Here is a 16,203-nt window from a genome sequence, read left to right as displayed (position 1 = left end):
TAGGTGTTTAAATAGGAACATTCCCAGAGAAAGAAGAGAGGGCAGGACAGTAAGCGGGTCCCCCAGAATATGGAAGGTGGGGGAAGTCACCTGAGTGTGAGGTGCAAGGGAAACGAGGACGGCGGGGGTGTCGCTGAAGAAAGAAGACCAGAAGTGGGAAGGGCTGGGGGCTCAGTCAGTAGAGCCCATTTTTTTGGACGCAAACACGTGAAGTGAAAGTGGGGCAGACCCAGGACCCAGGCCTCCCCAGGTCCGGGCGGTCGCCGCTTCTCCCTCGGAGAGGCAGAGGCGACGGCGCGCCCAGAAACGAAAGCGGCGCACGAGCAAGGTCTGTGCCCGGGGAAGGCGACCTCGGGCTGCTCGGCGTCGCTCTCCCCGGCCCGAGACTGAGCCCGAGGCAGGCGCGGGGACGCTCGGGCCGGCGGGCGGCGGCGGCGGGGCTGGAGGCGCGGCCGTGCGCAGCCGTCCCTCTCGCCGGCGCCCGCTGCCGCGCGTCCTGTCGGGCCACGCTTCCGCTGACGGCCCACCGAGGCCCGCGGTCCCGCTGCGGGGCCGTCTGGAGCCCGGGACTCGCCGACGGGCGGCGGCCGGGAGGAGTCGGCACGAGCTGCGCGCGGCGGCGAGCAGCCCCCGGCTGGTCCCGCGGCCACGCCCCGAGGAGCACCGCCCACCCCGAGGCCCCGGCGCCGCGGCCCCGCCCTCCCGCTTCCGGCTGGGGCGGGGCTTCCGGGCGGCGGGGCGGGGCGGGCCCGGAAGCGGCGGCGGCGCGGGGACCGAGGGCCATGGCTGCGAACCTGAGCCGGAACGGGCCGGCCCTGCAGGAGGCCTACGCGCGCGTGGTCGCCGAGAAGTCGCCGACCGACTGGTGGGCGCCGAGGCGGGCTGGGCCCGGGCTGGGGCCGGGCTGGGGCCGGGCCGGGCGGGGAAGCGCGGGCGCCGCGGACGGGACTCACCTGTGCACCCACACCTGCGCCGCTGCGGGCCGTGCGGTCCCCACCCCTTGCCCCGCGGCGCGTGAGCCGCAGGCCCTGGGCTCCCCTGGGCCCGGGGCCGCCGTGCAGGACCGGTCCTGCTTCCCCGCCGGCCCTCACAGCCCCCTGAGAAAGCGGAAGCCACTCCCGCTTCTTGCGAACGCCGGGCCCCGGGACGGGCCTCTGCGGGCCGGCTGGCGGCGGGAGCCCCGCCCGGAGGCGCCAGGCAGGGAGGTCAGGGGCTGGGGCCCCCCTTCTCTGTGCATGCGGGTTTCAGAGCCTCCCTTTCCCCAAGAATCCTCCCCGTGCCGGAGCCTGGGGAGCGGGTGCCTAACGATGCGGGCGACCATCCCCCCACCTCCCGCGACTTCCTCCGCGAGGCGGCGGTGTTGAGGTCCCCTCCTGGCTGGGGTGTATGGCGCCGGAATCCTGTCCGAGCTCTCTGGGATGACCCTGCGCGGCCCCTTTGCTTGCATTGTTTTCGCTGACGCTTTTGAGCACGTCCAGGTACAAGAAGTGTTGAGTGTGGCAGCCCAAGAGGACCGGCTCTGGGCAGGGCCCACTGGGTGTGGCGGTGCTGTTGGGACTGGTCTCCACTTGTCAGGCTGCAGCTTTCTCTCTGCATTTCCTGGTGCCCAGCAAAGTGGCTTCGCTGCAGTGTGCCTGAGACAGGAGGCTTTCCTCTCCTCCAGCCCCAGGCGTTGTGGGGAAGAAGTCAGAACAGCAGCTGCCTGGTCTGCAGACCCCTCTCCTGCCAGGCCTAGGTTGATGTGGGCGCCTTGCGTGCCACTTGTGCCCAGTTCTGCAGGGGAGACACTCAGTGCACCCTGTGTTTAGGAAGCATCCCTTCTAATTAGGGAAAGGTGCCTGGTAACTGCTAGCGGTTATTTGCTTTCTCTTCCTTATAGTCCTTCAGGAAGTTCACTGTTATTTCTCTAAAGAGAGTTTCTAGATTACCACCCCTCCTCTCTGCTGTCCTCAGAGGGCCCTTAGGCCTCTGATGATACTCCAAACCTTGTCAAGGGCGTCTCCACACAGAGTGCCCCATTTTTACATCCACATGAGGCCACCTGACTTTGGAACTTGGAAGTATCTTTGCCCCCTCCAGTCCTTCCCAGTTAGGGTTTTGCTCCTTTGCGTAGCTCTTTCTGACTTACCTAGAAGACTCCTGGGCATCCTTCCACATGGGCCTTCCTTCCAGGCCTCTCTTTTTTTTCATATAACTGTTGACTTCAGAGAGAGGAAGGTGGGGAGAGAGAAACATCAGTGATGAGAGAGTCATTGATCTGCTGCCTCCTGCACACCCCCAGCTGGGGATCAAGCCCACAACCCAGGCATGTGCCCTGACCAGGAATCAAATAGTGATCTGGATCCTAGGTCAATGCTCAACCACTGAGCCACCCCAGCCAGACCAGGCCTCTCTTTATCCTCAGTCTTCTCAGCGACTATCACTGGTTTGGGGATGATTAGGCTTCCCTCTTCAGGCCCATGTTTCAGCCTTTTCGAGAACTTCTTACCAGAGCTGCCTGCTACCACCCTATCTCCTCTGAGGGTGCCAAGCTTCCTCTTTCCTCTCACCCAGTCAGAGCCCACCCATCTCACCAGCCTCCTCCCCCACCTCCAGGCTCCAATGGCAGTGCAGGTAGTACCACTCAGCAGTGTGAACCCCTGGCCTCTGCCCTCGTTGTCAACAGGTACTTTGTGGCAGGTCCCGCTCCCTGATGTCACTTCCCTGCTTATAACCCTGCAGTGACTTCTGATTGAACATTAAATAAAGCCCAGACCCCTCACCTGGCTGACAGGCCCTGACAGCCCACTCCTCACCTCCACCCCTGCAGCCCTCCCATTAGCTACACTGTAGCCCTTTTCTCTTCCTCAAGCTTGCAAGCTGGTTCCTCCTCAGAGCCTTTGCTCCAGCTCTTCCTCTGCCTGGACCTCCCACATCATCCCCAGGGCCTCCCCAAAATTCAGTTCTCAGCTCCAAGGTGGTCTTCCTCACTGCCTCACTCCCTGGCTGCAGTCACATTTTCCCAACTTCTCCAGACCCATCCAGACATCTGCATTGGTTGCTCTCTTTTCCATAAGAGGTGGGTGGGCCATGTGTCTGTCCTTGGTGCAGGGCTGTGGTGTGGTAGTAGGTGCTCAGATGAAGGATGGAATGGGGGTAGAGGAAAGGTGGTATCAGAGCAAGAAGAGGTGGTCTCCGGCATGGTGGGTGGCGCGTGGGTGATCTCTGGTCTTTCTCTTGGTTCTCCCTGGTCCGTCTTCCCTAGCTCACAGCCTGCGTCCTGCTCCTGAACCACCCCCCCCCCGGCAGTGCAGCAGGTTGCTGTGTGTCTCTCTCTGTCCCGTTGGCACTGCTCACTTGTGCTGCATTCCCATCACCAGCGAGCAGCAGGTTCTCGGTGCGTGTTTTTGGAAGGAATGACTTAATTATAAGGTGCTCAGTGCCCTATGCTCCATGTGCAGTGCACAGGCCAAAGCACCATTCTTTTCATGTTCATTAGAAAGAACATGGGGCTAGATACAATGTGGGAATGAGCCTCTGAGCTGGGAGCGTCCAAGAATGGCTAAGGCTGGAGCCCAGGGTGAAGAGTGAGGCCAGGGGATGGGTGGTAGGCACAGAGCTGGCTCTTAGTAGCTGCTGGGTCCTGGAAGAGCTGGGCTACGTGGCCATCTCTGTCCCTGCTGCTTGTGTGGTGTTCCTGACATCTGTCCTTCAGGGGGAATGGGCTCCTTCCCACTAAGAGAAAGGCTGGTCAGGACTCTGACCACCAGAGCAGGAGACGAAATACTAGACCAGGTTTCCCCTTTGACTTGCTGTCCGATGGTCAGCCAGCATGCCTGGAGCTGAGCTCCTGCAGAGTTGGTGCTGATGGCTGGACTGCCGGGAAGCCACCTCTTCCAGCATTCTCCAGGAGAAGCTTTCTTCTTTTCTGGCAGCCTGTCCTCCCTGTCAACCAGATCCACTGGGCCTGGGTCAAATTTCGTTTCTTCCAACTTTCTTAGGTATAGGCAGCTCTGCCCAGTGGCGTTATCAGGGCCGTAGGGAAGCCGAGAGGAAGCTGACTGGGTCCCTGTCAGACTGTCTACCCCTGAAGCCTGGTCTGGCTGGCTCAGCAGCCTCTGTTCCCAAGTAACCTTTGCTCTGGTTGAGGAACCTTCCATAGGTATGCCCACATTTAGTAAAGTTCACCATATTTCCTAAACACCTCTGGGCACACATTTTTAAGCCCAAATCTTTTCCAGAGTTCTTATGAATTAGTCTTACAGGAAGAGAGGTGTGGCCCAGGGTCACCTGTGGAGAGGTAAGACTCTGGTTGGTCTAGGTCTTGCCCCACTAGCGCTGTCCCTAAGGACCTGGCAGCATGCTGAGTCATGGCCCCCATGGTTTCTGGTGCTGCTCAAGGCCTAGGGAAGCCTGTGTTTGTCAGGAGAGTCCCAACCCAGACAGACCAGCTGCACCAACCCTGCCGGCCCCAGAAGATGGGGCATTCGTGCCCAGAGCATTGGCACCTTCCCAGGTGCCTGGTGCCGATTCCTCCTTCCTGCTCCTCTGGGAGCTTTGGGTTCAGGAATGTGCGGGTGTCCTTGTCTTTTCAAATTCACATAAGTGGTAGCCAGGCGAGTATTTGACACGTGAATGTATAAAAAGTTACCATAAAACTTTATAGCTCAGCCCTCCACAGAGGAGATATATGGGCCCTGTGGTCTTAGGTTTGTTGCCCCCAAGTCACTGTGGTCAGTCAGGCCAGCATCGTTTTCAGCTCAGAGCTGAGAAGGCCACACTGGCAGGCCCAGTGGGTCACCATGGGGCCCGTGTTGGCCCAGAGTGTGACTGCCATGCTGAGCTCTCTGGGCTGAGGGCAGACGGCACCCACTGCACTGGCCACAGAGCCCGCCTGTTTTCTTTCAGGGCTCTTTTTACCTATGAAGGCAACAGCAATGACATTCGCGTGGCTGGCACTGGGGGTGAGTACGGCCAAGGAGGAGTTGAATGGGCTCCCAGAGGGAGGGAGGATGAGGTGCAGGAAGGGGGAGTGTGGCTGTCACTGTCCAGCTCCAGTGGCATTTCAGCCATCACAGCAGCAGGAGGGGACTTGGGGCAGCGTCAGGGTTGAGGAATTCTCTGACCCCTGATCGGGACATGGACCAGGAAGGATGGGGGGGTTTCAGGTATTTCCAAGTGAAAGTAAGCCCTCCTTGGTGTTCTTGGCTTGAGGTGCAGGGTAGTGCCGCTCTGCGTTGTAGCTGGGAGAGCTGATGGATGGGCTACTGCCAGCTCACGGGGCCTGGACCGGAGAAGAGGTGCAGACGCACCTTTCCCTCTGCCCCGTCTAGTGGGCGCTACATGTGCAGCAGTGTATGTGTTCAGTTGGGTTGGGGTGACCTGGAAATGTGCTGCTGGAATACGGGGCAATAGGAGGTCTCTGCAGGGAGCATGGTTCGGCAGGCCTGGGCCAGAGACAGCAGGTGGGAGCTGCAACACCCAGCAAGTACCCTGACTCCATGTGCTCAAGGCCAGCTCCTGTGACTGGAGCCAGGCACAGCTTCACCACCAAGCACCTGCTGGCCACACAAATGGTTCTGATGACTTGTTAGTACAGAGTCCTGCCCTCTCTCAAGTGCCTTCCCTGGTGGTCCTCTTTCTAGAAGGGCTGCCACCACAGTGTCTCTCACACACTGTGATGCCATAGGCAGCAGTTGCAGAGTTGAGCAATTGAGTTCCTCCTTGCAATCTGATAAGAGCAGCAAACCCTGGTACATGCTGGGCCTCAGCCTCAGTGTAGGAGAGAATGGCTTGGCCAGCCCCTCCTGTGCCCTGTCACTCCCTGAGCATCTAAGAGCTGAGCCTGTGGGGGTCCTTCCCTTCTGCTCCCCACCCTTGGGTGGCCCTGCCCTCTGAGCAGCCATGTGGGCAGGGCCCTTTGTGGGGTCCAGGCGATGGTAAGGTTGTTGGAAGGTCTTCCTTTTCAAAGGCTGGTGCCTGGTCTGTAGCATAAATTACATTTTTATTTTACAAAAGTGGTATTTAGACGAGTGTGAGTAAAAGTCAGTGGAGTTTCTAGTCATAGTGCAGGTCCTGCATCCCACCCGGCTCACCCATTGGGCCCAGGATCTCACTCTGATGCAGGTGGCAGCTTGGGCTTCCGTTCCTGGTGGACTAGGTGCCAGGTGGGCAGGGGCTGCTGCCCTCCTCTGACCCTCCCATGCCTGCTGCAGAGGGGGGCCTGGAGGAGATGGTGGAGGAGCTCAACAGCGGGAAGGTGATGTACGCGTTCTGCAGGGTGAAGGACCCCAACTCCGGCCTGCCCAAGTTTGTTCTCATCAACTGGGTATGTGAAGCCCGAGGGTCCGCGTTCTCGTCTGGGTGTGACCGGAAAAGCTCCCCCTGCTCTCTGAGAGATAGGAGCAGAGGAGGACTTGACTTGAGGACTGCATAGCTGGAGGGCTAATTCATTGTGGCCCAGAGAATACCTTGGGCCTTGGAAGCTCAGCATTCACCTTCCAAGCCCAGAATTGCTCCTGCAGAATGAAGTACTGACAATCACAGGACAACCTTGCCCTTGTCCCCTTCAGGCTATCCCAAGGAAGCAGAGGGCCTGGGGAAGGGCTGGGAAGGCTTTGGGAGCACAGGATGGGGCTGGGGTGGGGACTGGAGGATTTTCAAGTGCCCCCACAGTGGAAGCTGCCCCAACCACCTTCCTGACTTGGAGATGGGGCCACCTGGTCCTGTGCTTTGTGGTAGCCATTTTCTCCTTCCAGAGACACAGAGAACCTGCCAAGTCCCTGGGAGTGCATTGGCTTTGGGGAATGGGCAGGTCATGCTGGGTGTGTTGCCTTGCAGACAGGCGAGGGCGTGAACGACGTGCGGAAGGGTGCGTGTGCCAACCACGTCAGCACCATGGCCAGCTTCCTGAAGGTGAGGGCCGCGCCCTGCAGGGCCTCATAATTCATCAGACCCCAGGTACCCAGAATGAGTGAGTGGGACCCACAGCCAGAGTTGGAGGTGTGCCCCACACCCCATGCTCTAGGACACAGGCCCCAAGGCCCCAGTGGTGAGTGCTGCCTGGGCCCGCGGGCAGTGGGGTGGGTGGGCAGTTCCCAGTGTCCAGACTGGCTGCACCTGCCCTCAGCATCTGGATCTCAGGCTGTTCCAGTCTTGCTCAGCTGGTGTGCATAGCGGCCTGGGTGTGGCCTCGGTATGGCCTCAGGGGGGAGGCAGGACAGAGGACTTCGAGGAGCACTGTGTGGGAGCTGGTCTTGGGCAGGGCTGGCCTTGCTTGCGCTGGCTTCACGAGAGCTGTAAACAGTACTGAGCAGTACTGCTGGGTTTAGTAGGAGAGGGAGGGTCACTATGCCCCACAAGTGGCCCCTTTGATGCGTTGTTTTCCGCCCACTTCTGCATGTCCGTCATAATTGGATACTCATGTGGTTTCAGAAGCATTTATTCTGACATGTCAGGTGACTGCATTTCCAGTTCTGCCAACGCTTCTTCAGATGTACCTCAATTTTTCCATCTGGGAGCTAGAAGAGAGGGTCCCAGGCTTCCTGGGTGTTTAGTGACAGTGAGTGAGGTTGTGAGCCAGGCCTCTCCATAGGTCAGTGGCTATAGAAAATGTGCTTGTTCCCAGATGTCTGTCAAGGTTAGTTGTCACTGATTAGAAAGAAATCCTCTAGTGCCTGAGCCATCTGCTCAAATGCAGAGCCACAGAACATGCCACAGGCACGAAGGCCTCACACATGAGCTGGGACAAGCTTGAGCGTTTGCCCAGTTCTCAGCAGGGTCTCCAGAACCTGTGCAGACAGGTGTGCAGCCTGTCCTCTTGTGGAGTTGCAACACCTTTTGTTACTGCTGCTCTCGCCACAGGGAGCCCACGTGACCATCAACGCGAGGGCTGAGGAGGATGTGGAACCTGAGTGCATCATGCAGAAGGTGGCCAGGGCCTCAGGTGCCAACTACACCTTCCACAGGGAGAGCGGCCGATTCCAGGACACAGGCCCCCAGGCCCCAGTGGTGAGTGCTGCCTGGGCCTGAGGGCACGGGGGTGGGTGTGCATTTCCCAGTGTCCAGACTGGCTACATCTGCCCTCGGCACCTGATCCCTCGTGGGGCTGGCTCCCACCTGCCTGGCTTCTGCCTGCCTGGCTTCAGGTCCCTGAGTTGGGTCAAGGCGCAGATGGTGACCCATGTCTGACAGGAGCAGGAGCTGCCCCTATGAGGCAGGTGCTCATCAGCATGAGGAACAGCCCTCTACCCTGACCTTGATGGGTTTTTCTGGAGCCTGTGATGCTGTGTGGCGGAGGTCCCCTGATGGGAAAGTGCAGCCATCAGAGGCCACAGCACCAACATGTCCTGTGTAGTGGCCACCATGGAGGAACTTCAAGTGGCAGACAGGGAAGGCCCCCTCCAGGTTGTGGGCAGATTCCGTTGAGCCTGTGGCCTTGGTGCTGGCTGGGGATCTGAGTCCCCTGACACAAAGCAGGGTTCATGGGGATTGGTAGGTGCTTCCCTGGTGGTCAGCTGTCTGTGGCTGGTGGGCCAGCCTCCTGGGAATGGCTGCTGGCCAGAGGTCAGCCTCAGACGTGCCCTGGCTTCACCCACAAGGGCCTGGTGTAACCAGAGGCCTACCTATGTTGCACCTCCCTGCTCAGTGGTATCCAGGGCCTTTCAGGCCACCTTGCTGTTAGCCTCCTTCAGGTCATTGAGCTGGGGCCACTGTGTCTGCCAGGGGCTGTCCTAACAGTTCCTGCCTGGCCGTGCGCTCCTGCTGAGGGCCCTGTGCTGCGGCCCCTGTCCCCGCAGGGCTCTGTGTACCAGAAGACCAATGCTGTGTCTGAGATCAAGAGGGTCGGCAAAGACAGCTTCTGGGCCAAAGCGGAGGTGAGTGCTGTTGGGGCGTGATGATCGCTGGTGTCTGTGGGGTGTCTGGTGTGCACCAGGTGGGGAATAAGTGTTTTACTCTCTCTCTGTCAGTTTTCTCATAACGAACTCCTAGAATGACCCATGCACACAGACAGTACTGCGGCGAAGGCCTTGGGGGGCAGGAGCAGGGTGGAGGGGAACAATGGGGGGGAGGGGGAACATCTGTAATACTTTCAACAATAAAGATAAATTTAAAAAGAAAAAAGCTCCTAGAGCAATGTTCTCGTCACTGCCTGTGCACCAATGGTCACTCGTGTTACCAGGGTTAAGTAAGGAGGCTGGGAGTGTCCCTCTGGAGCCCCCACTGCACTGGGTAGGGGCTGAGCATGCTCCCTGCAGGAGGAGGAGGAGGCACGGCGGGCAGAGGAGAAGCGGCGGGTGGAGCAGGAGCGGCAGCAGCTGGAACGGGAGCGCCGGGAGCGGGAGCTTCAGGAGGCCGCCCGCAGGGAGCAGCGCTACCAGGAGCAAGGCCGAGAGGCTAGCCAGAGGTGAGGTCCAGAGGGGAGATGGGGCTGCCTCAGGGGTCAGCAGGCAGAGGCTCAGCCCTGCCCTCTGCCCTCCCAGCAGGAAGTGTGAGCAGCAGGAAGTGGTTTCAAGGAGCAGAGAGGAGCAGGTGAGACCTGGGTGCTCAGACCCAGAGGGCCCATCCCACATGGTGTGGAGGCCACCCACTGTGAGCTGCTGCAGCAGGTGGGAACCTGGGACACACTTGGGTGCATCAGAGGTGGCAGTGGAGAGAGGAGCCAAGGGCAGGAGCTCCTAGCATGAATCTCAGCCGGGGCTTGGGGAAGGCCTGTGAGCCCCCACGCTGCAGGAGCCAGGCAGGCTGGCAGGCTCCAGGTTCCCGCTCACAGTGGGTCCATGCATGCTCCCCCAGGAACCTGGTCAACAGTCAGCACACCCACGGGAGATTTTCAAGCAGAAGGAGAGAGCCATGTCCACCACATCTGTCTCCAGCCCCCAGCCAGGTGAGACTTCCCTCTGCCATGAGGTAGGGCCAGGCCGAGGGGAGTGACAGATGGGTCAAAAGGTGACAGGGACAAGTGAGTCAGGAGAGCCTGTACTTATGACAGCTTCTGGGAGGGGACCCAGGTGTCCCCTCCCTGCCCTTGACTTCATCCTGCAGAGACCTGGTAGGGAAGGAGTGGAGACCCTCCAGCCCTGGCCCCATAAAGCCCTGGTACAGGTCACACTTTGGGCTGTAAGCTGGTTCCCAGTACCTCTCTGTTCCTCGAAGGACACAGGACTAGCCCTGCCAGCCAGCTCTCATACTGCATGTGCACCCGAGGGGCTGTGTGAAGCATATGGGTGTGTGTGGTGTCCTCACTCCCAGTGTGAAGCCACTGTACAAGACAGGTCTCCCTTCCGGGCAGGGCCCAGAGAAAGCAGAGGCTGTGTTCTTCCTGTCCCGCTGTGTGAGGTCCTGTTTATCATTGGTTTGCAGGCAAACTGAGGAGCCCCTTCCTGCAGAAGCAGCTCGCCCAACCAGAGAGCCCCCTCAGCGGAGAGGTGACTCACACTGCCTCAAGGCCCAGGGCAGGCAAGTCTCTCGGCACCCAGTGGGGGCTGGGGGGGGCAACGGGGGTGTCCTCTCCCCTCCCAGGGTCAGAGCTGGCTGCATCCCTGTGCAGGTCTGTGTGAGGAACCGGTGCCCAGTGCCCCTGCATGTCCAGTGCAGGCAGAAGAGGAGGCCGTATACGAGGAGCCCCCAGAGCAGGAGACCCTCTATGAGGAGCCCCCAATGGTGGGTTCTCTGCAGCAGGGCCAGGGCTGCAAGGGCCTGTTCCCTGAGACAGCCCCCTCAGCCGCACTTGCGAGGCTCATTACCTGTGGGTTGTCTTGTTTAAATTTGGAGCCACTTGTGAGATAAGTTCTGTGGCAAGCACCACCATGTGGGAGGTGCTGGGGGTGGTCACCATGCCATCCCTCACATGCCACACCCTCCCCCAAGCCTGATATAAGTCCTGGCCTTGTGCAGGGCCCAGGTAACCAGGACCCAGACTTCTTTCCTGTCTGGCAGGTGCAGCAGCAAGATGCTGGCTCTGTGCACATGGATCACTACCCGGGGCTGAGTGGGAAGGGGCTCTGTGCCCGTGCCCTGTACGACTACCAGGCAGGTAACATGCCCCCCGCCCCGCCCCCCCGCACCCTCCCAGACCACAGGGCCCAAGATAGGGGCCTGTTCTGCGGCTCCTCAGGGACAACCCCAGGGGGTGTCAGAAGACAGGAGGGTGAGAGAGGAGCAGGGTGGATGCCTTGCACAGCCAAGCCTCTGTAGGCACTGGGCAGCCCCTTGCTGTCCATAGTGTGACTCCCATTTACCAGCCTAGTTGTAGAGCCTGAAGGTGTGACTGGAGAGGTGGCTCTGGGTGGTGGCCTTGGGGAGCAAGCTGATGTGTGGAAGGAAGTGCTGTCTATAGCCTTTTGCTGGAACACTAGCCCAGAGCCAGGCCCTGCGGAAAGTGTGTTTGGGAAAGGCCAGTATCAGGACAGGCTGAGCTGGTGCCCAGGGCCCTAGAGCTCCTGGTGCAGCATCTGGGCTCACCTTCCTTTCAGCTGACGAGACCGAGATCTCCTTTGACCCTGAGAACCTCATCACGGGTATCGAGGTGATTGATGAAGGCTGGTGGCGTGGCTACGGGCCCGACGGCCACTTTGGCATGTTTCCCGCCAACTATGTGGAGCTCATTGAGTGAGGGCCGTGCCTGGGGCCAACGCTCAGGCCATCCTCCCCCACCCCCACGTGGTCTCATTGCTGGAGGTGGCAGCGTGAGGGTTGCATATGGTCTTCTTCCAGGAATGGGCCCCAACTGCAGCAATAACCTAGTGACTCCCACACACTTCTAGCAGCCCCAACAGGCAGGGACTCCCGCCTTTTCCCTGTCCTCGCAGCTCTGAGGGGTGATGGCTCCCACTGCCAGTGACCAGGGGAGACATAGCTGGTCTTTCTGGGTCCTGCTCGGTGCTCCTGTGTCTGTTCCTCTGCCTGGGCTGTGTGTGGGGACAGGGGCGACCAAGCCCCCATCAGTATGGAAGCATCAGCAGATACTTCTGTGTGGCTCACTCTTGCTTGCTGGCCCTGGTGGGGACACCTGCCATCTTCCCCATGTCCCAGTCTGCTCTGGGAGTCAGAATTGACCCACACAGGCCCTGGCTCTAATACCCACTGTTATAACCTGACGGTCCCGTATGAAGCAGCCCCTTCCTGGTGTCTGGTGCTAGTGGGTGTGCCCCTCAGACTAGCCGGCTGCAGCCACCTGGAAGAGGCGTAAAGGTTAACATGTGATCTATGTTCCTCTCTCTCCCCCCTGTCCCCCTCCCTTTCCCTCATATCAATAAAAACATATTTAAAAAAATAAAATTAGGATGTGAGTGAAATGAGCCTCCTGCACCTAGTTCTGTGGGAGGGGCCGAGGGCCTGTACCCACGCCAGACTGTATGGGTGTGCGTGGGTATGCAGCGAGATGCCTGGTGCCCAGTGGGCACCAGGGAGAATCTGCTTCCTCATGTGCCCTGGAGCTGCTGGGTGGAAGCAGCCAGGGTGGAGGCTGCGCTGGGGAGGCCCCAGGTGATAGCCAAGCCCAGTGCCCCCTCCCCGCCTGGTGGCAAGTGGCCTGTCCTGTGTGCCCCTTGGGCAGGCCAAGCTACAGGCAGGCCCCACTGTCCTGATTTCTCTCCTGTGAATATGACAGTGCTTCCCACCCCCAGCATGGAGGCTCCATGAGTTAGGTATTCCCAGTTTTGAGGCCAGCTGTGGGCTTGTCTGTTCACAGACAAAGGGACCCTCAGGAGGAGGGGCTTGGGGTGCTGCCTCACCTGCAGGGACAGCAGAGGACAACCCATCTAAAGCCAGCTGGGTGCTGTGCTAGCTTGGGGAGGGCTGGGTTACTTGGACTGTTCCTAGCTGACCCAGGCACCCTGATTCTAGAGTAAGGTTACCAAGTGGGTCTTCGGCCTTGGGGGCCACCTGATAGCCAGGGATGGGGGCCAGGGTCCTCACACCTAATGGGGGGGCAGGGCTGGGCAGGCAGAAGGGGCCAGGCCCTGCCTGGGCAGTGTTTGTAGAATCCCAGGCCCTGAGTGAGCGCTGGGCATGAGGGCCACGCTGGACTCGTGGTGGTGGGAGGTGCCTTTATTGCCAGAGCCAAATCTTCACTTGGCCTTGCCCTGCGCGGCCACAGCCTCCATGGCCTTACGAACCGTCTCCTCATCGCCCAGGAAGCGCATGGGCTTGGTGGGCTTCAGTGCTTGGTCCAGCTCGTACACAATGGGGATCCCAGTGGGCAGGTTCAGCTCCATGATGGCCTGGTCCGACATCCCTGGACGGGAGGAACCAGAGGTCCTCAGCCCCTCCCAGCCTGCCCACCAGGCAGCAGGCTCTGTGACCTTTACGAGCCACAACTGGCCAGCTAGGCACAGCCCTCCCACCCCAACAGTAGGCAAGAGAAATGTGCCTGGAGAAGGTCAAGGCGGAACTGAGACGGTGGCCTACAGAAATAGCCACACTAAACCAAGGGTTGCTGTGACCTGGGCTGGCACCATGGGTCTGGGACTAGCGTGAACTCTGGCCAGGCCGACGACATTTGGTTCAGTTAGGACGTTAGCCATTCAGTGCTAAGCTGGGGCATCCTGAGCAGAGGAGCAGCGGTGCTGCTATGAGATGGGTGGGTGAGGGACAGCAACAGGGGCCTCCGTGGCCACGGTGGACAGGAGTCTCTGCCAGGTGGGAAGGGCTGTTTTCTGAGGAAACTTGACCCGCCAGCCTCCCACCGTCTCTAGCCTGGAATAGCTCGCCCTTTGGAATTTTCCACCACCCTACAGAGCAAGGAGGCAAGTTTCCTGGGCAGTGGAAGACCCCACATGTTCCCGGTGTGCCGAGGCATGTGGGCTGCAAAAAGCCCCCAGAAGGCAGGGGCAGAAGGTGGTCTGTGCACTTGCTAGGCTCAGCACCTGCTGTGAAGGGTCTGGGTGGACCTGGCATCCTGGGGAGGACAGTAGGGCTGGCCAGGCTGCAGGGGCCTGCCTGTCTGCTCTGGCCAGCTGCTCGTTGACCCACAGGAGCAGGAGGTTTGGAGCCCACCATCCCACCTGCCTTCCTCTCTCCCTGATCCCAAGCTTGAAGGCCATTCAGATGCTAACAGATTCTCCTGATATCTGAAAATCCTGAAGGTCCCTGTCCTGCCTGGGACATTAGCAAAGGAAGCCCCTGGAGGAGCCCGTCATGCTATTTAGTGGGAGCCCAGCTATAAGCCTGGGGTCTCCAGGCCACTACACACCCTGCATCCTTTTGAGTGGTCTTATGTCTGCTGGAGTGGGTAGAGCTGGGGGCAAAGGGGCAGGGCTTTGCCCTGGGCCCCATGTCCAGCATTCAGCAGTACCAGGAGTTGCCCCAGAGGGTGGTCGAGGCCCAGCAAGTGACATGACTGGACCAGGGACACACAGCAAAGCAGGGTTTGGAACCAGAAGGCCCTGCTTTTCCTGGCTGGTGTGCTTGGGCAAGATGCCACCCCCAGTGTTCCCCACCTGCTCAGGGCTCAAGTCCAGGAACCTGGGCCAGCCCCGACGCCTTAGCCCCTATGCAGGGCCTGGGCCCTGGGTCAGAGGTGGGAGATGTTTTCACCTCAGTCTTCAGAAGGAAACTACATACACAGAACTGAAACCAAATTCTAAAAAAATGTTCCTTAAATGATTTGTCTACCCGCCCCCCCACCCCAGTTTAATTCCGTTTGAAAACCCCACCCTGGGCACTGAGGCCTGCAGAGCTGCCTCAGCCAGGCAGTGGGCCCTTCTGAAATTAGAGGCTGGGCAGGTTCAGGGACGTGTCACCCCACCCACCTCCACACACACCCCACATGAGGGTGGCCTCACCTTCCAGGTGTTTGACGATGCCCCGCAGGCTGTTGCCATGGGCTGCAATGAGCACTCTCTTGCCGGCTTTGATCTGGGGGGCAATCTCCTCGTTCCAGAAGGGCAGGGCCCGGGCAATGGTGTCCTTGAGGCTCTCACAAGTGGGCAGTTCCCCGGGCTTCAGGCCAGCATACCGACGCTCCTGGGGACATCCCCACCGCAGTTTTACATCCCACACAGCCGGCCCCCCACCTGAGCTCCCATTCCCAAGGCTCCTGCCCCCAGGCCTTCCCTCTGGCACCCCGAGCAGCCCACCTTGCTGATGGTGCTATAGTAGGGGTGCTTCTCGTCCATGGGGGGTGGCGGGATGTCAAAGGAACGCCTCCAGATCTTCACCTGCTCCTCCCCGTGCTTGGCGGCCGTTTCCGCCTTGTTGAGGCCCGTCAGTCCCCCATAGTGCCGCTCGTTGAGACGCCAGGTACGCACCACAGGCACCCACATCTGGTCCGTGCCATCCAGGATGGTCCAGAGGGTTCGGATGGCCCGCTTCAGCACCGATGTGTAGCAGATGTCAAACTCCATCTTGGCATCCTTGATGGCCTGGGCCCCCCTCCTGGCCTCCTCGGCCCCCTTCTCACTGAGCTCTGCGTCGAACCAGCCACAGAAGCGGTTCTCCTGGTTCCAGGTGCTCTCACCGTGTCTCACCATCACAAGGCGGTGGGTCGACATGGCTGTGGTGGTGGCAGGCTCTGGACGAGGACAGCTTTCTGGCCCCTGACACCAGCTTTATAACGGTCTGTCCCCACCCCCCATCCCGGCCAACTGCCAATTCAATCTGCATTCCATGCTGGACAGGCGGGGGCAGGTGGCCAGTAGCAAAGCTTTCGTAGGAGGGTGGGCCGAGAGCTGGACTTAAAATAGTTCCACAGCCACCAGTCCCCACAGTCCAGAGCCCAGGCTGGGGGCGGGGGGGGGGGGGGGGCAGGGTGCCAGGCAGGGCTGGGTGGGGAGTGAAGGTGTAAAGGACAGAAGTCCTGGCCTGGATGAGCCTGAGAGGTAGGCACTAGCAGAGGCAGAGGGGCTCGCCAGGGCAAGGCTCCCCAAGGTTGGTGCTCCAGCCCTGTCAATCCCTCCCTCCCAGGGGACCTGACACACCAACAGGCACAAAGTCCCACCTAGTCATTCAGCACAGCTGGGAACAAGCCAGCGCCTGCTGTGAGGGGTCTGGGTGGACCTGGCATCCTGGGGATCAGGCTCCTCTATGCACACACAGGCCTGTGGCTGCCTGATCAGATATAATCCGTGCACTCAGAATTGAGGTGCTGTGAGAGTGGATCTTGCCAAGCCCCACAGATGCTGCTCCCATCAGAGAAAAAAATAATTTCTTCTGAACCACATGCCCTTCCATTTCTTATAGGAAGTTCAGCTCCATTATGATCTATGGGGCCACTGTCGTACG

The 16,203-nt window shown here is 59.8% G+C and overlaps 2 protein-coding genes across 2 annotated transcripts; one reads left to right on the top strand and one right to left on the bottom strand.

The window, feature by feature from the left end:
• The first annotated feature begins 758 nt into the window (after nucleotides 1–758).
• Nucleotides 759–12,258, top strand: DBNL (drebrin like). Its single transcript, XM_087821293.1, has 13 exons — nucleotides 759–865; nucleotides 4,888–4,943; nucleotides 6,195–6,307; nucleotides 6,820–6,894; nucleotides 7,843–7,989; nucleotides 8,778–8,855; nucleotides 9,237–9,385; nucleotides 9,465–9,510; nucleotides 9,775–9,865; nucleotides 10,342–10,437; nucleotides 10,529–10,641; nucleotides 10,918–11,014; nucleotides 11,454–12,258. The coding sequence occupies exons 1-13, from the start codon at nucleotides 783–785 to the stop codon at nucleotides 11,591–11,593; spliced, it is 1,284 nt and encodes a 427-aa protein (XP_087677419.1). The 5' UTR covers nucleotides 759–782; the 3' UTR covers nucleotides 11,594–12,258.
• A 668-nt stretch (nucleotides 12,259–12,926) lies between these two features.
• Nucleotides 12,927–15,715, bottom strand: PGAM2 (phosphoglycerate mutase 2). Its single transcript, XM_016219278.2, has 3 exons — nucleotides 15,060–15,715; nucleotides 14,766–14,946; nucleotides 12,927–13,216 (listed from the first exon to the last, which is right to left on the bottom strand). The coding sequence occupies exons 1-3, from the start codon at nucleotides 15,471–15,473 to the stop codon at nucleotides 13,050–13,052; spliced, it is 762 nt and encodes a 253-aa protein (XP_016074764.1). The 5' UTR covers nucleotides 15,474–15,715; the 3' UTR covers nucleotides 12,927–13,049.
• Between the last annotated feature and the right edge of the window lie 488 nt (nucleotides 15,716–16,203).

This window comes from Miniopterus natalensis, chromosome 10 (genome assembly GCF_054644295.1).
Source record: "Miniopterus natalensis isolate mMinNat1 chromosome 10, mMinNat1.hap1, whole genome shotgun sequence".
NCBI classification, from domain to species: domain Eukaryota; kingdom Metazoa; phylum Chordata; class Mammalia; order Chiroptera; family Miniopteridae; genus Miniopterus; species Miniopterus natalensis.
The sequence above is the reverse complement of the archived record's forward strand: the minus strand, read 5'-3'. Positions and strand labels throughout refer to the sequence as shown.

Coding starts and splice junctions, on each gene's coding strand:
- DBNL (XM_087821293.1), top strand. CDS start 783: ATGGCTGCGAACCTGAGCCGGAACGGGCCGGCCCTGCAGGAGGCCTAC. Junction 6,308..6,819: donor AGTTTGTTCTCATCAACTGG/GTATGTGAAGCC, acceptor GTTGCCTTGCAG/ACAGGCGAGGGCGTGAACGA. Junction 6,895..7,842: donor CCATGGCCAGCTTCCTGAAG/GTGAGGGCCGCG, acceptor CTCTCGCCACAG/GGAGCCCACGTGACCATCAA.
- PGAM2 (XM_016219278.2), bottom strand. CDS start 15,473: ATGTCGACCCACCGCCTTGTGATGGTGAGACACGGTGAGAGCACCTGG. Junction 14,947..15,059: donor ACTATAGCACCATCAGCAAG/GTGGGCTGCTCG, acceptor GGATGTCCCCAG/GAGCGTCGGTATGCTGGCCT. Junction 13,217..14,765: donor CATCGTCAAACACCTGGAAG/GTGAGGCCACCC, acceptor CCTCCCGTCCAG/GGATGTCGGACCAGGCCATC.